Raw genomic sequence first — 23,246 nt, forward strand, 5'->3', positions numbered from 1 at the left:
GGAGGCAGGAACAAGGAGGCAGAGAAGACACAAAAATGTATGACTGCAAACAAAGGGATTATTGTAAGAAAGAACGATGAACTCACAATGCAGCGCATTTAATGATGTGCTTCCATTTCTAGTAGAAATGCATGAAAGCTTTGAAAGTTTGCTGCACTGCTGTTATGCTATTGTTCAGATAAGTTTTATGGTACATGCCAGCACTACATCGGAATCTTTAAGAGAGAAATAAAATCTCATGCCATCTCTATGAATAATCTTTAAGTGCTGTACCATGGCCTCTGTTTCAACCCAACCAAGGGGTGGCTGCCCTCCAGTTCAACCCTATGAGTGGATATAAAGTGGGGTCTTAGCCCAGTACATCTGGAAAGTAGTGCCCTGTCTAGGGTAGCCGGAGCCAAGCCTCTGATGCAAAATGTGTCCACGGGGGTTGGCGAGACAGGTGCAAGGCCACTGGTGGCTACATCTCTGCCATATAAAAGACCCTGAGAGAGGGGGAGGGTCAGCTTTACCAGGAACCCTTGAATCTGGTAAGTAGGACTGGACAGGAATTGTATAGATGCTTTAAAACAGTGGGAGTCTTAATGGGACAGACCTTGTGTTTGCCGAGATGAGTCTTCTGTCTGTGCAGTGGACATCATTGACCAGTATTATTGATTTCCAATTTCTCTGAGTGGTTTTGTGTGTGTCATTTTCAAGCATGGTTTGTTTTTTCCAGATTGTGTAAAGCAAGTGCTAGTGGGAGTTTGCATCACTGTATCCAGAGTACATGGTCTTTGAACATTGTAGACTGACAGCAGAATAATCTTCTTTGATCTTTGAATTCATATATCTTACCCTGGCCTTAGACAGAGAAAATATATGTGCATTTTCATCTTGATTTAAAAAGAAAAACTACTTGAATTGCAAATAGAAGAGAGTGATGAAAGTGATGAAATCAACAGAAATGCAGTGCTTAAATTGCATATTTTAAGTGGTTGTTGTCATTCTACCATCTAAGCTATGCCTATGATCAGAGTGGAAGCCACTTTACAAACACTCACCCAAGCTCACAACGTGTCGTGAGCTTGTAGATCTGCTATTTTCAGTGTGCGACACCGGAGCGCAACTAAGCACTATAAACTAGGCAACTAGTCTCATGCAAAAATGCTATATAATTTCTCCCACTCTTACACAAGTATGCTTTATGTGTAGCAGAGTGGTAGTGCTGCCTGATGCCCAGAAGCCTAAAGGACAAGAGGGGATTCCCCTTTGGATGAGCGATACATGTTTGGTTTCCCACACGGGCTCAAGTTCGATTTCAGGGAGATACATTGAGTGCATGTTGAGATTGTTTTCTCTCAGTGGGAGAGCCAAAGTATTTACGTATTTATGAATGTAGCAGAGAAGCCCTGTGTAGCCCTTTGCCAATTCACCCTTGGATGTTTGGTTTCCCACACGGAAGACCTCAGTTCAAATCTAATATGCACATACGAACCACACAATGTGGAGAATTCTGAAATGAGGTGTCCTGTGAGATCACTGTTGACTGACAGCGTCATGATGAAAGATCTTATTACAAGGAGGACCTAATATATCTATGAGCTACCCACACCATGAGTAACCCAGCTATCAATTATCTAGCAGTGACTAAAGCGCTATGGATTTGGGAGCAAGGACAACTAGACTGCTTTGTCAAATTGCTAACAGACTGATGCAAAAGAGAAACAGTATACTATATATTGCACATTTCAAAATATAGGAAATGGGACGCTCGGATGGTGCAGGGATAAAGTTTGTGCCCACCACCTGGAAGACTATAGGGATTTAAATCCTCTGAGGTGGATCCGGTCATAAAAGGGACAAAGACAGACAGACAGACAGACGCGTACAACGGGTATTGCATAACTGGATGGGGCATGCATTCCCAACTTGCATCGTTCCTGAGTAGGCCGGCACCAGATATACAAAACAAGCCTACTTAGATTTTGGGGACTCCTATGGCCAAAATATATCTCAAATAAAATATTTGTGAAAATGTGTTTCCAATATCCAAATAAAAATCGACACAAAACATATCTCTCTCATCTAATATAACGGTATATGAAGACACAGAGGCAGATTCAGCTAAAGAAGTAGGTACCAGACTACCGGTAAACTGATAACTGCACCACACTGAACGAAGGATTAACTTTCTGCTTATGTCGTTTCCGCTCCTCAGCCCATCCCACCTACAAGCTGCAGAGCAGATGACTTGTATCTCTACCCAAGGGACATCACTGAGCAGGACGCTGACCACATGCCACAGGATCTGAGAATGCAGGGTGACACTGTGTGTGTGTGTGTGTGTGTGTGTGTGTGTGTGTGTGTGTGTGTGTGTGTGTGTGTGTGTGTGTGTGTGTGTGTGTGTGTGTGTGTGTGTGTGTGTGTGTGTGTGGGGGGGGGGGGGCAATTTTCTTTTTAGCAAAATGGCTTTATTTATTTTTTACATTTTGTGTTTGTTTTGTACATATTCAATAGATTTTAGATTAAAAATAAATTGTCAATGTTAGCTAAAACTCACTGTACTCACTGTAAAAAGCAGCAGAATTTTTTTTCCCCCCAGGCATATTAAAACTTGATTTCCAAAAGTGTAAATTACATATACTGTACCTAGCAACTTTAAAGTCTCATAGAGTGTTTTCCCACACTGTTTAATCACGAATGGCAGTGATAGATGTTTAAAAATAGATTTTTTTTAAGACAGTCGGGGGAAACTCTGCAAATGAAATTAGACTGGTATATGGTCTTATGTTCCCCTGTTTCAGGTGATGCCCTCTAGGAATAGTGGGCGGTATAGATCCCTGCCCACCAATACATCTCATTTTAAAAACTCCATTTTCTCCCAACTACAACAATTCACCCTTGGATGAGTGGTAGATGTTTGGTTTCCCCAGAAGACCTCAAATAACATGCACACATGTACCACACATAATGTGGAGAATTCTGAAATAAGTGTCCTGTGAGATCAATGTTGCATAAAGGGCACGGTCACACATACGCGTCTGAAGTAGTTGCCGAGGCGTCAAACGCATCGATGACTCATGTTGTCTTGCGGTTGGTAGTTTGTTGGCAGTGCCAATTTGCTGGTGTGACTGTGTAGTTAGACTTAATTTGGAGTGATAAGCTCACTTAAAGAAAACTATGAGCAAAAAGCTCGCAGAGTGGGGTCAACCACATGCTTCTTTCCTATTGGTTGACGCACGGTCAAAGTTCACCAATGTTGAACTCCACGCATTGAACGCGACCCATCAACGCGCCACAACAGGAAGCTCCACCCCTTCGGTCCCATAGACTAGATGTGAATGTCACACTTCTGTTTCTGATGCGTATGTGTGACTGTGATGCTGATATCTGCCTTATGTTTAATGTTACTGACACTGTTGAATTGAGCTTACCCACCATGCTGGTCGGTCATTAAAGATCATTGATCGACGATCCTTTGATGTCATCTTGTGGCACCGCAGGTGGAAGCTTCAACTTCAACACATTTCTGGAGTACATGAGGCAGTTCAAGACATCGCAGCAGCAGCAGGAGGAGGCGATCAAGAAGGTCTTCCTAATGCTGGACAAAGACAGCAGTGGCTACATTGAGTTGAATGAAATCAAGTAGGGGCTCTATGCAAACATATGCCTAATTAGGCGTCACACCAACAATAGCAGATCTAGATCTGCTATTTCTGGCACGGGACACTGTCATACAACTGAGTACAAATCAAGCTTTATCTGCTGACTCACATGGACATATTTGAGCTCAATGACCAAATCTCCACACCATAATGCTCCAGTTAAATAGGTTTTATTCCATTAGAGTCACTTCTGCTCAAGTTCAAAGGCATTTTCTATTCCTTGCAATAGGTATATTGTATCCATTGTGCCATCTTCGACCCCTGTAGCGCCCCTCTCTGACGAGGAGGCAGAGGCCGTGATCCAGGCAGCAGACAAAGATGGAGACGGGCGCCTTGACTTCAGAGGTGAGGTTCTCCTCTTTTGTGTACCACTTATGTCGTTAAGCTATGGAAAGTGTACCGAATATTAAAGGACAACATTTTTCAAGGCAGCAATATTGACATGAAATAGTAGGGTAAGGTTCTGGTCCATTCAGGTTTTTACATGGATCGATTTTTTCCAACACTCCTACCTTCTACTCCTTGAAAACTTCATATGCCCATGAGGCAAATGGCAGATCCACAGTGGCCTTAATGCCCCACCTGCACTGCCACAGCTGATTGTTTTCTCCTCTGCCTCTTATCTTTCCTCAGTTTTTTAAGACTGTTTTTAAACACTAATGTCTCTTGTTGACAATCTTAAATTTGTACTCCCCCTTCCCATCTTCAAATGAATCCAGTGACACTAATTAGTTCAGGGCAGTTAACTTTTGACTATGAATATTGGACATGTATAAATACCTATACATTATTTTATTACATAAACAGCTTAATTTATGTATTTTAAAATAAATATTTAATTTATTATTTCCATGGACTTATTTTTTTAAATTTGATGGCCTTCCTGCCCTGGCATTTGGCCTTGTGCCCTCAAAGAATTGACAAAATAAGGCCCAAGTGGCCCTTGCCCCTAAAATGTACAGGACACACACACAAATATTAATTTGTCAAGCTCGGCAGACCACAATAAAGAGCCAAATATACGCAGGAAGCGCCTTTTGTTGCACCTCCAACATTCACATCATCACATGATGACATACCAAAACGCTCGCCCCAAAAGCCAAAACACTGTCGCCCCGGGGCAAATCCGGCGGTATTCACCTGGTATTCCTAATCATTATGTTTAGTAAACATAATGATTAACCTCAGTAAACTATGCCTAAACGAACCTATTCCTAAACGTAACCTCAGTAAAATGGAGCCAAAACCTAACCTTATTCCTAAACTTACCCTCAGTAAAACTATGCCTAACTAACGTAGGCCTAACCCTAAACTAATTTCTAACCTTATCCTCAGTAAAAAAAACAAATACGAGAACTGCTGGTACGCGTGTTTTGGGGCGAGTTTTCTGGTTACCATAGGGACTGACGTCACTGTAGCTAAAAGAACAATCTCATTCTTTGAACGTCTTACCTTTTAAAAGTGCATCACAAACGGTCTGTTTGTACTGTGCTGCTAGTGTTTGCTGATAACTTCCGGGAACTATTGAGAGCAGTGGTGGAAAAAGTATTCACATGTTTTACTCAAGTAAAAGTATCAATAGATACTGCAATGTAGAAATACTCTGTTTTGATTGATTGATTGATTGATTGATTGATTGATGTACTTTGATTGATGTACTTTATTTAGTAAGACATGTGAACAGTACATGACAGTACATAACAGTACACAGTACTGTTACAAGTACAAGTCCGGTATTCAAAATGTACTTGAGTAAAAGTAAAAGAAAATGGTCCATTGGAGTGACCATCTATTATAGTTGAATGACCTGAGATTTTAGATGCACTGACCTAGTGTCACCTCTAGGGGTCAGAAGTTGGTAACGTTACAAGGCTCAGGGAATAGCGGCATTAACATTAAGGTTTAGCTGTATCATCATGTGGAGAGGTTCACAAATGTTTGTTTATGTTATGTTTAATCACTGACTGTGTACCTACTGTCATCATGCTGATGAAAATGGGTGTTTTTTTTGTGATCAACACTTTATTTGAGTTTTACCTTTAGCAGAACAAATAATAAAACAAATATACAAATAAACATGTAATAAAAATCAATATTAAAAGAAAATCAAAGTAAGACAAAGGGTGTTTAACTGCAAGAATAACAGTAGAGAAACTAAACATAGTGTAAGTGAAATGTCTATAAAAAGAACACGGTAAACATAGCTTCGGTTATCAATGCATGGTGTTTATGGTCCAGCACACCACCCACAGGCTGTACTTTGGGGCTTTTACCTGGAGCCCAAAAATGATTATGTTGAGACGAAGCTTACATAGATGTTGTGAATTAAGGATAGGCCTACTACTACTCTGTGTTGTTGTCCTGTGAGTTTTCCTCTAGCAGTGAGCTATAATTCAGTTGAATTACTTTAATGTAGGCACTCAGCGAGCTCAGAGAACAAGATGACACCAGGCGAACAACACATGACAAGTTCTGAAGTTTATGAAGCACTACATAGAGGTGGCTGGAAGATATGAGTAATAAACTGATAGGAACGACCATAGTGTGTTGATATTATGGCATGCAAAGAAACATATTTTAGGCTATGTGATGTTCTTATTAGATGAGTTGAAATGAAATATGTTTGGGCCTCAGGGGTGCAGGTCAAACCTCCCAAATTACAATAATAGGCTAGCTATCCCATAGATGAAAAAGGTAACAAAGCAAGCACAAACTGGATCTGGATCATAGTGAATTTCTATCTGAAGACTCAAACAAAGTCTCAGACAAACTCTGGGTAAGAGCTAAGATGAAAAGTCTGGTGTTCAAATGGTACTAGGGTAAAAGTATAAACATATTGGCATCAAAATATACTTAAAATACCAAAAGTAAAAGTACTCATTTTACAGAATATCCCATTTCACACGTTTTATAATGTATAAATCATCTTTTGAAAATAGCAGATCAACAAGCTCACAAAGCGACGCTTTGTGAGCTGCTATTTTCAAATAGTCAAAGTTTAAATAAGGCTGAAGTGTTTTTTTAATAAGAATTGAAATCTACAAAGTCACTAGTAACTAAAGATTTCAAATAATTGTAGTGTAGTAAAAAGTACAATATTTGCCTCGGAGATGTAGTGGACTAGAAGTAAAAGTAATGAAAATGGAAATACTCCAGTAAAGTAAAAAATACCTCCAAATTGTAAAAGTACAGTACTTGAGTACTTAGTTACTTTCCACCACTGGCAATTTATTAAAATTCACTATGGGACCATAATCCAGTGTGCAGACTCTGTTATTCTAATTATAAATCTGTCAGGCAGTTAATGTGACAGTTTTATCTGATAATGAGGTTTTATATGGCTGCGTTTAACTGGACACACAAAATACGATCCATATGAGTGTGTGTGTGTGTGTGTGTGTGTGTGTGTGTGTGTGTGTGTCTCTCTCTCTCACTCACTCACTCACTCACTCACTCACACACACACACACACACACACACACACACACACACACACACACACACACACACACACACACACACACACACACACACACACACACACACACACACACACACACACACACACACACACACACACACACACACACACACACACACACACACACACACACACACACACACACTCACACTTACTTACAAGGGAATTATATTAGGAGTGCCTGGCTAGGCTGGCTTGCTGACTGTGTAGACTGGTGTATGTTAATGTCCAGCTGCCAGACATGTTGCTGTCCAGCAACGCAATGCATGACTCATGACCATGACAACTCCCATCCGCAGGCAGCTCCCACCCTTCTCTACCACTCACACTCACACATCTGGCTTTCACCCTGTCCCCTCCCTGCCTTGCAGAATTCTCAGACATGGTGAAGTTAGAGAAGAAACCCAGAAAGTGGGGGTCATACGGTTCATCTGTACTCCAGTGAGAGTGACTGAGAGAGAGGAGAGGGGGGGAAAGAGGCCCTGCATTCCCCTCCCTAAAGATTACGTACGTTATCCTAAGGATTGAACGGCATCCAGGCAGAGTTGGAATGATGACCGTTGCTGATACCAGTAGATCTGGCTGTAGCTCACAAACGCATTACACTGACAAAGAATTGTGTATAAATATTGTATAAGTGAACATCTCTACATTATATATAGCTACACAGTTTACTGTGAATGGTGGTGATAATTGGATGTTAATACTTCAGTAGCTGAATGACAAGCAAGAAAAATAAGTAAATGATTAGCTTGAAAATACACAGTAGTAGGCTTTTCTGTTTTCAATTTGTGGTTTTCCTCAACAATTTTAAGCATTGTAGAAAGTGTCTGTGTTGTGTTACTTGAATGTGTTGCGACACTTTTTTTGCCATTTGACTGTAAATTCTCACCATGTGATCTGAAAATCTACTGCAGTCATACAAGAATGTACACCAATAAACTGAACACATGCAGACAGCAATTGTTCACATGATGCTCTTAAACCTTGTCACAGCCAATGTTCTTGTTCATCCATTCAAATGTGACCAAGGGGAATAAGACAGTGGGAAAAAAAATCACAAAATAATTACAATATCACAGCCTTCTTTTATACACTTTTTTTAAACATATAAAAGTCACAGTCAAAAATTGCACAATTAGATGTCCCTCCCATCCACAATCTCAACAATACAATGTTTCATTGACCAGACCTTTCCATTTGAACAATGGAAAATGTTCCACTCTGAAAAGTCTACCGTTTTAAATAAACACAAAGTTCCCTGAACTGAATAGTCTCTTTGGTTACTTTTGCCTGCAACTCCTTCACAGACCTACATTGTCGCACTAATCTGTCAAGAGAGATTAGGTCATTGATAACTTCTTGTCTCCATGGCCTCATAAGTGGACTTCATTTCAGCATCCAGTATGGGTGACCTCATCAGCAATCAACAAAAGTGTGAATGATGGATGTCTTTGAATATTGTCCTTTTGTTGTAGCAGCACAAAGATGAGCCCAGGTGCTCTGGCCAATGGCCACTCACACAGATTGTAGCTTACACCGGAGTCCTTGGGAACCATCGCTGCTTGGCACAGAGAGAAAAGGCCACGACAACTTGTCCACTTTGTGTTGCTGTGGAAACATCCTACATCGTTTCAAATATCCCCTCCCATTACCTCAACCATGGCATGCTAACGGCTAATTTATACTTGGTCGTACATCTGTGTTGCCCGCCGAAAATAGCTGAAACATGAACGTATAAATTAGGCTTAACCAGACTAATGATTCACATTAAAGGCACTGAGAGCCATAAGGATTCCATACAGTATGCTTGTTAGCCTTATTATGTTGACCAGTGGAAAAGGTCTACACATTTTCTTTGAAAAAGCTGTAATGTATAAAATAATTATAACAATAAGTTATAAGTTACTAAAACTAAATTCCCTTTAGTTTTCAAATACTGTTCCCCTTCAGTATTGGTCAGTCTCTCACAGTTGTTGTTAGCCAAACACATGTCACACACAACACAGAAACACAGAAAAGACTGAACATAATCTGGGTAAATATCAGAATAGAACATGACAACTGCCCGCAGTGCTCTGAACATCTATTTAGGGCGTGGAGACAGGGTATTTTAAGTAAGTGGCCAACTCAATTGCAGTCTTCTCCCTTGTGTACAGTAGTACAACACAGTGGGAACTCTGTTATTCACAGGTCCAAAGCCTAATCAGGTGTTTGGCTAGCCTGTAAAACATAATTAAACGTTTAAAATAACAATGATAATAATAATAATTTGGTAAAAGCACTAAGTCTGTTTGTGTTTACTAAGAGATCATAGCAGCTATGAGGAGAATCATTAAGAAAATGATCTGCCGCTCTCTTTTCAGCCCCAGGAAGTTCAAGTGAAGTGTTAACCCTCAGCGCTAGAAAAGGGAAGTGGGTGTCAGTTTGGGGACTTCCTGTCATGTGTTTCCACTTCCTGTGGCACCAGTGTTTGGTCTCCCTCGGGTTTGGAGCAGCAGCAGCCTGTCTTTGTATGGCTGGTATCCGTGTGGTATCCGGGGACGACTTGGGCTCTGGTTGACTGCAGTTCACTGGCGCATGTAGAGTCGAATGAGGCGTGCTTGGTGGAGCTGTTGCCACAGGCTCATCTCCATTCGCAGGTCATGATTGATGAAGAAGCCCACAGCATGGTAGCTGCTGTCGTAGTAGTGGTCAGAGTAGTTCCTGAAGTCTGGGGTCATGAAGCCGTACGCGCTGACCTTCATCAACACAACACACAAAGAAAGACCCAAGGTTAGGGGCCAGTGACGGTTCTCACTGCCTATGTATAGCACCTGTGAAGCCTAACTCTGTCGAGTTTTTCACATGAAAATCATTTTTTTGCTGTGAAAATAGACAAAAAATTGGCAAAAAGTAGTCTAAATAATATTTGGCAAAAATAGGGCAACATTCTGAGAAATTAGCCAATCTGCAAGCGTGTCACCTTGCAACACATAGTGAGCTAGTACATCTGCTATATTTACTATTTGCAGTACAAGGACGTATATACTGTAGAGTTTCATTCACACCAAGTACAACTCTAACTCCAACCATAAATATAAGAGCATCTACAATGATGTTAATAGAGTTGTGGTGTGGACTCTGCCATCCACTTGAGTTAGAACAATGTTTAAAACAATATATTTATAGTTATTGTGTTTGGTGTGAACTTCCCATTACGCTTTAGCTTGCCATTTTTGCTCTAAACTTGATCTGCCAGCCAGGCGTGCAGTGTTTGCACACCTGCTGTTCTGAGTACAACACCTAATTACCCCTCATGCAATAATGGTTGCACACATGCTAATTTGAATCCACTACAATTATTATATTTCACAGCTGGCTATTAGGCTAAGCATTTCCACTGGAACAAATGGTCTGCTCCAAACCAATTCTGTTATAATTGTTAGGGGAGCTTTGCTCATTTACTTCCCAAATACTATTTGGTTCAGGCCTCACACAAATCAAATGCTTTGGACTCACAATAGGTGAGTACATAATTAAACATCATGGGGAGAGAAGGAAGACAGGAAGACAAGACACAAACTATTGACTGCTTCTTCGGTTAACCTTTGGACGGCTGTGGTGGGAGTGCCTCATCTCAGCTATCAGTAATCAATCAATCAAATATACATACTGATAGGAAGTATATGTCAGATATGACAGATATGACAGGATAAATATTTACTGAAACTGCTGATCAGACAAGTGCAGTCATGTTCATACTGCTGTTGCTAACTCATTTGTGTGTGTATATTTATACAGTAAGATGTGTCTGTTAGTTTACAATACCTGGTCACAGGTGTGGACAGCAGCCAATAGCATCACAGCCCCAGTGGATGGACGATATATGTCCTTATATCTGGTCTTCAGAGTGTGGGATCGGAGGAATCTGATGACATAATTACATACAAAAATCCATGTTACTATTTTTGGCAGTGTCAAGAAATTCTTGATCAATCAGGAGGGTGGGGCAACTGGAGTCGGAGACACTGTTTATTTCTAAAATAGTTGTTTTATTACTCATGGAAGAAGTGCATTAAACACACAGGGCGGTGGTCAAGTAGTTCTCTGGAGAAAGCAGGGTTCAGACCACAGTTAAACAATAAACATACGAGTGATCTTGTGTCATAGGACCTAGCTGCACTCAAAACAATTTAATACTAGGCCTGTGCCATGGAGTTTTGATTCTATAATATTCAGATTGTCAGAACATATAAGTCCAAGGGTGAACAACATAATAACAAGACAGTAGGGTTATAACAAAAAGTGAATATAAGATATTATATTCTACAGTAGGTATAAGAATCGAGAGGTTAGCAGGACATTACGCAGCTTGTATTGTGTGACGAGTCGAGCTCAATGAAATGCAATCCATACCTTAAACTTAACTACAATGCAACCATGCCTAAACTCAATTATAATAACAGTGCCTAACCTTAACCCATTAAAACCGGGAAAGCATCTGTGTCATTTTAGAATCTTGCCATATTTGGCGATTTGGCGATTATGCGATCGCAGAATTGACCGCATAATCAGCAAAATGGCGCATAATTATGCGGGGGTAACGTTTTTAAAAAAATGCCGCATCGCATAATATGCGCATCGCATCGCATAATATGCGCTTCGCATCGCATATTTCCGCATATTTCGCAACTTTTCACATATTTCGCATTTTTCGCAACTTTTCGCACATTTCGCATATTGCCGCATATTTCACAACTTCCTGCAATTTCACCGCATAAAATTGCAAAACCCCCCGCATATTTCATCGCAAAATGAAGGATTTTAGCCCGCATAATCAAGGATTTTTGCCCGCGTTTTTCTGGAGGGTCTAACATATGCTGGTAATCCAGCTTGACAGCGTGTCGCGGGTTCGACTCTCGATCCCGACGACCCTTGCTGTATGTCATCCCCCCATCTCTCTCCCCATTTCCTGTCAGCCTACTATCCTATCAATAAAGGCAGAAAAAGCCCCAAAAAATATATTTAAAAAAAAAAAAATCTAGCCATATTTCATACTTTGGCTATTCAAAAAGCTTGTTCATCTGCTATCTTTGAAAAATGTGAAAATGTGTGCAAATCTTGATATTTGAATCTGTGAATCTATATATTTTTTAACCCAAATCTTTGCTTCTGGGGGTCCCTGCAAGCAAGTGCTACCTACAGTATAGTAATAGTAATGCTATTTATAAGTGTGAGTGTCAGGAAAGAGCCCAATGGATCTTGCATGTAATGTTACAAGGCATAAAGTAAGTCCCTTATCAGTTTCATGGGACACTAAAACGTGATTCCTCTGTTTACTGTAAGTCCTAGTGACCCTGTTGTCGTCAATACCACTTTCAAAGATAAATATGAATGCTCTATCACAGTGGTTCCCAAACTTTTTAGCCTGTTACCCATAAGACTCTCCCTGGGACCCAAACAAGTGAAAATAGACGATCTACAAGTGTTGTGAGCTTGTAGATTGTCTATTTTCACTTCCACTTAAAAGTTACATTTGTGGAACTTATGTAATTTATTTTAATTGTTTTAATTGTATTCATGAAATTCTTTTGAAAAATGTGTTGAATTTATTGTCTCCGCCAGGCCGAAGGCACATAATTGTACACCTTAAGTACCTTTTAATGACTCACAGTCAATACATATATACAGTATACAGTGTTTGGGAAACAGTGCCCTATTAACTTCTGTTTTCAATGGTATGATACTTGAGCACCGTTGTCACTCACCTGTTTCTGAGGTAACGGATGAAATCAGGGTGGTACATCTTAAACTTGCTTGCTGACACATTTTCCCCGAAGTAGTTAGGTGGCCTAGAAAAGGAAAGATGGGAACGCTCCCAAATCAGATACAGCCCCACAGGCCAGATACGCACTAACAATAAACACGCACACATAGCAAGATAGAATTACCATCTTGGTAACACTTTCTATGAAGTCCATGTCTATAATGCATCATAAACATACTTATGTAATATCATCTGCTTATGACTCGAGTTATGAGTACAATGATGATTGTTTAATTATTATTATAAGAACTCTCATAATAGAACCAATGACGGGTGTTTTTATTTATAAAATGAATACCAAATATCTAAATACTGAATCTAGCAACTTAAAAACTGTCTGGGGTGAAATGATGTTTGAAAGTGAAATATCCCTTTAATAATTGCTGGTCATTTGTTTGGCCAGGATCATAGTGTATTATAATTCTATGATAATTGACAATATAAATAATTATAAAATGCTTTAGAATGTGTTATGATTGCATTATGACTTCTTACCAGTGTTTATAACTGTAATTACACAGTGTTGTGAGCACATTACAATGTATTCATACATGACCTTCTACAAGTCATTATAACATGCTTTATAAAGTGCTAAGATTATTGTTATAAAGAAATATAACTGTAATTATACAGTGTTATAAGCAGATTAGTGCATTATAGACGTGGACTTCATAGGAAGTCTTTCATTCACAGTCTTTCATCAGAACATCGCCAAGAGTTGATGATTCACTCAAATGAACAGAAGCCACACTAACGAGTCACTGTGCTCTGGTCCTCTCTCCACTGGGGTGTGTGTTGCAGCTGCCTTCATCAGCAGGTAATCACGGTCGTGGTCTGGCAAGAAGACATAACGTGTCTCCTACGGAACACAGTGAAGAGGGAAGGAGGGCTGGTGATGAGTATATGACATGTATGGGACACTCTTACCCTCTTTCAACCTGTTTTTTCTATTTTCACTATTCGGTGTACAGCAAAGTATATAGGGCTTAAGTGTTTAAAAACAAAAATACAGTTGAAAATCTCATCCATGCCAACATGGATAATTGAATAATTATCCCATTCAATTGTATTCTATTCTACTCTATTCCAATACCCCTTTTATTTATATTGTACGGCTTGAGTTTCATACTTTTAGTTAAATTCTAATAAAAAAGGTACTGTGTTGTTATCATTCCGCTTAGTGAATTTATCTTGCTGGGGTGATGTCTGACCTCAGACAGAGGGGGTCCTCTGTAGCCTTGGCCAGCGTAGCTCCTCATGGAGTTCCTCAGTGTGTTGGTAGAGAATGTGTAGTGGGTGGTCCGCGACCCCACATCCTGCTCAAAACCTTTAATGACAGCCCCATTGGTCCTGAAAAAAACCCACAAACAGCACGTTAATTGCCACTTAGTCCATCAGTCACTGTGGAAACCACATGCAGAGCACCAGTCGCTGTGCTCTGGAGGAGCACTTGGATGACACATCCTCAGTGACACACAAGCACAACATGCCTCTGATGATATCCTGCTATTCATCATAGACCACAAAGGCTACAACAACTACACCTATGTTCATCTGAGAGCGAATTAAGGTAGGGGTGTAGGGCAACATTTTTGAAGTGTGAAAATTAGATTAGATTTAGATTACCCAGTGGGAAATTGTCTTTGGCTCACACAGCATGACATAACAACAACAATACATTAGTAAAAGACTACAATTGAACTGTGTTCACGCGGTATATGTTTTTTTCACATGGTACTTCTGTGCTTATCAACTCTTAAGCCAACTGTGGACGAAATCATATTATGTTATCATGATCGGTTATATGTAACCTTATTGTTAGTACATTATGTTCTTCATCTTATGTTATTCATCTTTGTGCCCTATGGCACATTACATTTTACGCGACGTAGAGTCAAGCTGTCTCTCCTAGGCCTGATAGCTATTGTTTATGGTACAGCTTGTCCTTGTCTAATACATGTATTAAAGCACCAACCCCCACCACCTTCTAAGTACTGACTCTGACGCCTTTATTTCCTAGTACCATTTGACCATTGAATTCCATGACACTATCTTTGGCTAGCAACGCCGTCGTACAATGACGTATGAATTAAAGCTTCGACCAGGCCAAAGATGCCATCTACCTGAAGACGTAATCATGTCGGTCGATCTCCCTCCCTTGCTTGGAGTCTTTCAGTATCCCACCGTTCCCCACCACGGCACAGCGGACACACTGGGATCGGTTGCTTCGTTGATTCCAGTCGTCAAACATTTGCCAGTTAGCGGATGAGTTGAGCACAGAGAGAGTTGCCACCAGCGCTGTTGGCACAGAAATAGAAACAATTAACGTTTGCTTCAGACTTGACCTGGAGCGTCCCCATATTATATGGTGAAGCTCCAGTTTTGGAAGGGAAGTGTATATAACCCATTAAGACCTGAGGCGATTCTTTAAATCCTAACAGTTTTTGGAAAAAAATCTAAAATAAAATCTTTCAAGATTTAAAAAAAATAGCAGATCTACAAGCTCATAGCGCGGCACTCGGTGCCGCGCTATGAGCTTGTATATCAGCTATTTTTGAATAGCCAAAGACATCTAAAGTAACACAGATGCGTTCCAGGTCTCAATGGATATGTAGGCCATAAATGAAAATGTCTTCCCTTCCCAGACTCCCTAAAAACAGCAGAAGATGACCTGTATTTTAATTAAATTAAAAGATTAAATCTTCTTGCTGAATGTGACCAAAAATTGCTAGAGCAGTTTGTTTGTTTTTTCTTTCTCATGCAACTGCATACTCTGAGAGACAGACTTGTATGTGATTGGTTGAGAGGAGAATGAGAGCATGTGTAAGGGGTAAACAGACACATATCTATTTCTCACTGAACACAATAAACATCATAACCGATAAGAACTAGTGTAAGGACGTGTGCTTGATGAATTGCTTGAATTGTCATCCTATCCTCTAGCAGTCAACTTGAGAAGGCCTACTTGACAGGTATAGCGCCTACTTGCGAGCACATATTTAGGGCACATAACTCAAGATGCAGCAACACATGCTGACAGCTGTGAAGTCCAGTTCTACTGATTGTGATGACGCCCATTTCCGAAGCAAAAAGAACACTTCAGGTTTTCTTGATATCAATAAAGTGCATTTTAAGTTATAATAAAAGCAATTGAAGACTTACTCTTATAGTCAACCACTCCCCAACCATGTGCTCCTGGGTACTGCCTTAGTCGCTCATACTGATCAGGAGTGGCGCACTTGGCCCACTGAAGGACTGGAACATGCTTCAGAAAACGGTCGGCGAGGTCAGTTGACGCGACCCTTCTTGTTACACTGTCGGGGCAGTCCTGGTGGGAGGAAATACCACGGCAGTGTCATAATTGTATACACATAGGCAGACACGACCACGGACACACACAAACACATGGTGCAAACGCTAAAACTTTCCTACGCACATAACAACTCTTCACCTGGAAAAATGTGACACACGCGTGAGTATAATTTCGGTTTTAATACCAACATACATACAACATAATGTCTGCAAGATCATTACGAAGCCCACACTACCAAACCAACAGCATTAGTTCTACCTGATAGGTTTCTCAACCACAATATTAACCCACACCTCTCATTGGAGGCAATTATATAGCAATTATACAGTGCAGCTAGACAAGAGCAACTCTAACGATACGTGGGAAGCTGTGGGTTTGACCTAAGCGAGCTGTGCTCATTATGAAAAGTACATGTAAGAGTAAAGTATCTGCCTGACACATCAGCAGAAACAAACCTAATCTGATTGGACTGATTGGCTGAGCTGTAGTTAAAAGAGCATGTCAGTCTTTACCATAATAGCCTTCTGGGCGTTGGGCAGCGCTACTCAGTGGGAAAACCTCTATACTGCATCAAAACTTAGTGATTGCTCACATGAGAGACACAAAACCCTGAGGTATACTTCAAAGAATGTCTTCATTTTATGTTGTGTGTGAGTGTGTGTGTGTGTGTGTGTGTGTGTGTGTGTGTGTGTGTGTGTGTGTGTGCTTTCCACACCTTTCTGACTGCCTCTTGGTGAACTTCCAAGAAACATTACAGAGTGTGTTTTGTGCTTATGACACCGGGGGCAGAGGGGAGAACGAGGAATTGAGCCCTGTGCCTGGGATACTTGACTTGATTCACTTGGGAAGACAAGCACAGGCATTTACCCTGTGGCATCCACTTTATGTCAGCCTGAGCTCGCTCAACTGATCATCACCTTGTCCAGCCTGCTGAAAAGGTGCGTCAGACATGTGTGAGGCTCTGCCACAGGGACAGAGGAGTCCGCCCTGGATGTTCTCCAGGCAATCTAATACATTGGGTGAACTAGAGCACAACACCAAATGAGCCTTCTGGGCTTTGGACAGCACTACTCAGTTAATGAACATACTATAGTGCTGACATGTGTCGACAAGCGCTAATAACCTACAGGCTTCTGTAATGTATTTTAACTGCAGAATCTGTATGACGTTACAACATTTACATTTAATTGCACAACTCTTTTCTTTGACTGAGAAGGGCAACACCCTTCTCAGCATCAGAGGTTTGCATGGACGGTTGCAGTCACAACATGCAAATTTCATCACGACACTGACATTTGGACTCACTGTTTGCAATGGGATATCTTCAGTGGCGTAAATATCTCCGAGGTAGGGTGGCTCTGTTGACTTGGCAGCGTGGGTGGGCAGCGGCGGCTGCAGATTAGATGCTTTGGTAGTAGGCTTGGCATTATCTTTGGCATCAGACAAGGTTTTAGACTCCGAAAGATCTCCTGGTGGAGGCCGGTCGCTACTCTTGCCTGGTTTTGCTTCAGTGGTCGTGGGTACTCTGGGTTTTGTCGTGGTAACGTGTGCAGCGCTTGTATGTTCATTAACGACTGTTCCAGATGACAGTGTGGGGTCAAAGGTCGAGGCAGGAGACGTATGGATCCAGTGGTCCCTGTTGAGGCCAAGAGAGTCTTGTGATCTGCCGAGAGACAAAAGGTTTGCAAATGAGAATGCAAGTCACTCCCTGCATGCCACATCTTTTTTTTCAACACATGATATTCACTCATTATTATATTATGTTATGTTGTTAGACCCCAGTATGTTGACTGAAGTTACTCCCTTCAAAGATGTTCAGAAAACCTCTAATTTACAAAGCTACAATGTTCATCATTGGGGAGCCATTCACTTACTTCAATGCAGCACAATATTTGGCTTTTCGTTTTTAATCATCATGACGTATTATTTAATATATTTTTACATAAACACGTTTTCACAATAATGTGGAACTAAAACATAATAACGGTATCCTTAAAAAAGGGTTATCTCTTTTTTACTATGAAGGTCCTTTTACAGACACTTAAAATGTGTGAATAAGTTCTACAGAGTTGCGGTGGAAAGAGGTGATTATATCTCTGTTGCAGACTTTAACTTCCACGTGAAATATTCGACAGTAGGCCTATAGACTTTGTTTTCTCTGAGCTAATCATGGTTAGCGTGATTGATTGATTGATTGATTTAATTGAGATCCGTTAGGAGACTTTACCAGTTGAGTTTCACCCGCAGCTGTTTTACTTGACACAGCCTATTTGCTATCATGGCTATCCTTGTTTGTTGTTTACTGATAAGGGGAAGTACCGAGCCACATGCTAACTAAAAACAGATGATGGATGAAGGTTTTTGTTGTCTGTCAACTAAAATGGAAACTTTGTTGTGCTCAGCTATTTCTTCCTTAGTTGACACTATGACTTATCATGGCAACTAAAGAAACTAGTTCAGTCAAATATTTAATCTTAGACGTTGTCAAAAATGCACACAAAATCCAGCAATGTCATAAATCATCCTGTTGAATTACTCGCCATGTTTTTCAGATTTTTGGGTTGCATTAGCAATAGCTCAGTACCTGATAGACCTTAATTTGTTTCAATTACAGCAAGACAGCTGCAGTTTCAGGTAACCATGGTGCTTGCTTTGCACTTGATTGGTTACTTGCTAGAGTCTCCAACCATATGGTGCTGATGTCGCGCTCAGCAGGAAGTGAACCTCAAAGCCCACTAATGAGGAACAAATGTAATAGAGCAGTCATATTAAAGTGTAACAGGAACCTGTTAATATCCAACGGAGATCAAAGGTACAAGGACAGCAACAGGAAGGCGAGGACAACCTAGCTGGTATGAATGTAGACTGTTTGTACTTCATAAATGCCATTGAAATATTATAGAGAAGTGAAACAACTTCTCCTTTTTTGTGTCTAATCATTTAGCATAGCATTTTTAAAAGGTGACACTGTTGAGATTCTAAAATGGCCAATTAAGTATTCTATCTATCTAAAGGAGCAAAATGAAAATGACCAGTTTCTCAATTTCATAGAACTGGCATGGTTCCTCGAATTGCTTTTCTAAATACAGAACGTTTTACCATACATAAAAACCACGCAAAAACTCCTATACAAAATCCACTAGGATTTGGCTAGAGAGCGATAGCAAGGAAGAGAGAAGGATATGCACATGGTTATTTGAATACCCACACATTCAGATAAAAGCACAGCTCAAGAAGATCCAGCCACTCTGGCAGCTCAAAATTGAAGACCTGCGGGTGCCGAATACTGAAACTTATCATTTAGTCCTAGTGTCTGAAATAGACCATTGAGAGACGGACATCCCCCCACCTACACACATTTCTTTCTCTCTTCTTAATGCATCTTATCTGGGTTTGCTGGCTTTTAAAGCTGGAACATTGCCCAGTGTAACACGGCTTACATTTCACATATGTAAGAGACCACCTCCAGTGAAATAACTCCAGGGACATTTTTTTTTCATCAGTCTAACAGGAGCACTGTGTGGCTCCTTTGTGAAAACCACAATGGTACAACGAGAAGGGGAATAAGTAGTGGTTACTGAAACCCTGGAACTTTTAATTCCCTCCATGAACTAAGGGTTTAACCCCGTCTCATTATACAACCGTTGGCCATTAACCACATGAACCCTCTTGTCTTATTGGCAAACATTCTGCTAAAATAGGCGAACAATTGGCAAAAAATAGCAGATATACACAACATCTCTCACGTTGTGAGCTTGTAGATTTTACTATTTTCTGAGATCCCTGGGAGATCCCCTAGACAACAAACTATAGGGAATTATGTCATTTCCAGATGAGGTTGTGTATATCTCTGGGTAAAGTTATGCCATTATGCCATTAACCTTCCATGTAGAGGGCACTATGCGATTTTGTACTGGATTTATATGAAACGGATCTTGTCCATTGGCTGAAGAAAAGATGCATGAATAATGCATGCCCAAGTATAGGTTTCTTCTCCCCATCTCACCTGCTTGGTTCTGGAGAGTTGCCGCCGGTGCCATGGATGCGCGCCAGGTACACCGTGCGCCAGGGCACGTGGATCTCCAGGTTCACACATAGGATGTAGAAGCTCAGCAAGGACGCGACAGTCAGGACAAAAAGCACCAGTCTCCTCTTGCGTCCCATGCCCGTCATGGTGAGCCCGACCCTGGCCGGCAGGCTGCGTTTGTGGCCCCTGCCCTCAGCTCACCCGGAGGGAACATGAGGAGATGTGGGGGCTGGCGCCCGACGAGCAGAAAGCGAGGAGAAGGCGGGACGGCCGGGCTCGGTCCTTCTGGAGACAATGCTTTGGGTCATCCAGGAGAGGGACGGGGAGGGGGGGCAGCGATGGTGGAGGTGGGGTGGGGTGTTAATTAGCCCACAATAGTATCTGGGCACCACACTGGAATTCTGTCAACACACACACAGGGGAAGGAGGGAGAGAGAGGGAAACTTTATCTTGTGGTGTCAACAGAGCACCAAATAATCCCTTTTTAATGAAACCTCTGCCCCACGCGGGATCGCCACCTCCGTATCCCTTTACAGTACATCTCTCCCTCTCTTGGTTGGTGTCTTTCTTTGGAATATTTACTCTGTCAGTTACCCTGGTGGATAAAGTATGTTGAGAGCAGGTTGCGGAGGAGGACTAGCTGATTTGGATCACTCTCAGACACCAATCGCTACAAGGTCACACTCACACTCACCTTGCCTTGATTCTGGCAAAATAAGGGAAAGGATGGCTGCTACTGGTAAACTGGTAAACTAGAGCAGAAAAGTCCCTTCCAGGAAATGTTTTCTTATGCAACCCCCCCCCCCCCCCCCCTCAAATGAACATTCTGAGCCTCTACAAATCTCACCAGGATCTAAAGACATTAGCATACATATTGAAGACCTCCCTTCATGACACTTCACTACTTCTCACCCCTTTGTAACCACTGTGTAACAAACAGGTCCTGAGGCACTTCACTGTTGCTGAATTCACTTCAGTGACTTCAGAATGTTAAGTCCGTTACAAAGAAGTAACAGTAGGAACAAATAACTGACAACAATGTCAACAAAGCACTTCATATGGTTTGAAGATAAATGGGGAATGGAAAGAATGTGTAGTGATGAAGAGCTGATAAGCCCAGCTCTCCACATCTCTGATAAGTGGCACACAGGAACACTGAGAAAGAATGTTTTCTTCCCCAACAAAAGGTTTTATACATAATAGGCATTTCATGTCCTTGGCAGGAATTTCCACTTTATAGAAATCTAATCATTTTGCCTCTAAAATAATTCTTCACAAAAACAAAGTGTGGGGGAAATGCCCATAGAAGTTATTAAAAAGTAATGCATTTTACCAAGTTCAATAAACTAAACTGTTAGAAATAATCTCCCCCTGTAGTCACACTGTTACTGTACTCTCTTGTCTGTCTGTCTGTCTCTCTCCCTCTGGCGTCCTCTTACACAAGTTTTAATATGAAAACCAAAACATTTTAAAAGTCCCCTCACCGATGAGCGGTCCTCAGTTCTCCTGTAGCGGCTGTGTCCTCTCTCTACAGTTACAATACCTCCTAGTCAGGAGGAGCTCTGTCTGTTTGTCTTGTCTTCCTGCTCGAAGAGAGAGGAGTGCTACTCTGTCTGAGTCCCGGCACAGTAGGGGCGGTACCATTGTGAAATGAGCAACAGCTGCTGGCAATTGGTCGACCCCCTCAAACCACAGTGTGAGGGGGGAGGGGGGAGGGTGACAGAGAGAGAGAGAGAGAGAGAAATCAGAGAGAGTCCCACTCACCAAGGTTGTAATAAAGTTAAGATGAGAAGGGAAGACGCCTCTGAAGGGAATCCTCGCTATGATAACAATGTGTAGAGATCATGAAACCTAATGACAGACCAACAGTGTGCCCCCCACTCAGACAGACAGACAGACAGACAGACAGACAGACAGACACATTCAGAAGTCATAAACAACACAAACACAAAAAGGAGCTGTCAGGCAGGCCAGGGGACAAGAAGGAACATGCAGGACGAACGTCCCCAGGTACAGGAAAAAACGTGCTGAGCTCGAACCAAAGACATTATGGCAGTCTGTGTGTTGTTGTTGCTGTTGTTGTTGTCTTTGTTTTGTTTTTATCAGCTACTACACAGCAAAATCCTCAGTGTTAACTGAACTCAGAAGAGTGCAAAAATCGTCTTTCTACGATACACTATTGGAGTTCTGAGGTCTTTACTGTGTATCTAGAGGCTTCATCAGCACTCATGTTATAACACAGAGAAACTCTATTCACAACTCCTCTACCTCACACATGTAGTCAAAATATAGTCTCTGCTTCTCTAGGTTTGGTTTTCCTCTCCGACAACAAATGGAGATATGGAGATACAGAATGGGGATAGATTTCTATGCACCACTGGTTGCTTTAGCAGTCTGCCAATAAGCCTGCTTGCTAGAGGGCCAGGGGGAAAAAAATGTACATTTGTGAGGAAAGTGGGTCAGCAGTGGACGTTATTCCAGATGTATAGGCTATCAAATCCCCTTGGCGTTTTTGAGCCCCCCCCCCCCCCCCCCACCCTTTTCCTTATAAGTGCCACTCGACATAAAAAGTACTGCGATTGCAAAGCTATTATGGTAAAAGTACATGCTCGCGTTGAGATGTTTGTTTGCAGAGAATCTAAGCACAATAATATCTGGATATTTAGACACTATAATTGTTTAATTGGCTGTGAAACCGCTAATGTATCAGTCAATTTAGGTCATGGAGTTCCAAGCCAAATGCAATTTTGGTGACATATTCAGATTCCAGAGGTTATTGACCAGATGTGATTGAAAATACTTCTCCCACAACCAACCAGTGAGTTATAGTCTGAGAGGAGGAAGGATGAGCGAAGGGTGGGAAGCTGAAACAAGCCAACCATTTTTGTTGTCCCCCCAATAAATAAGTGAGAGAAACAAAACTTGTCTTCCGAACAGCATTTTTCTTTTTATTCTCTTTTCACTTTAGT

At 41.3% G+C, this 23,246-nt stretch overlaps 2 protein-coding genes across 2 annotated transcripts; one reads left to right on the top strand and one right to left on the bottom strand.

The window, feature by feature from the left end:
• The first annotated feature begins 2,202 nt into the window (after positions 1-2,202).
• On the top strand, positions 2,203-7,892 carry LOC308104532 (parvalbumin-like EF-hand-containing protein). The gene is made up of 4 exons (XM_080454972.1): positions 2,203-2,303; positions 3,486-3,627; positions 3,877-3,992; positions 7,500-7,892. Exons 1-4 carry the CDS (start codon positions 2,279-2,281, stop codon positions 7,571-7,573), a joined length of 357 nt encoding a protein of 118 aa, XP_080311098.1. The 5' UTR covers positions 2,203-2,278; the 3' UTR covers positions 7,574-7,892.
• A 304-nt stretch (positions 7,893-8,196) lies between these two features.
• st6galnac (ST6 (alpha-N-acetyl-neuraminyl-2,3-beta-galactosyl-1,3)-N-acetylgalactosaminide alpha-2,6-sialyltransferase) lies at positions 8,197-21,881 on the bottom strand. The gene is made up of 10 exons (XM_080454649.1): positions 21,762-21,881; positions 20,257-20,678; positions 17,556-17,913; positions 16,100-16,265; positions 15,061-15,235; positions 14,149-14,287; positions 13,693-13,796; positions 12,879-12,962; positions 10,939-11,038; positions 8,197-9,869 (listed from the first exon to the last, which is right to left on the bottom strand). Exons 2-10 carry the CDS (start codon positions 20,421-20,423, stop codon positions 9,699-9,701), a joined length of 1,464 nt encoding a protein of 487 aa, XP_080310775.1. The 5' UTR covers positions 20,424-20,678; positions 21,762-21,881; the 3' UTR covers positions 8,197-9,698.
• Positions 21,882-23,246: the final 1,365 nt, after the last annotated feature.

The sequence above is a fragment of the Gymnoscopelus braueri genome (assembly GCF_963280865.1).
Source record: "Gymnoscopelus braueri genome assembly, chromosome: 17".
In the NCBI taxonomy this organism is placed as follows: Eukaryota; Metazoa; Chordata; class Actinopteri; order Myctophiformes; family Myctophidae; genus Gymnoscopelus; species Gymnoscopelus braueri.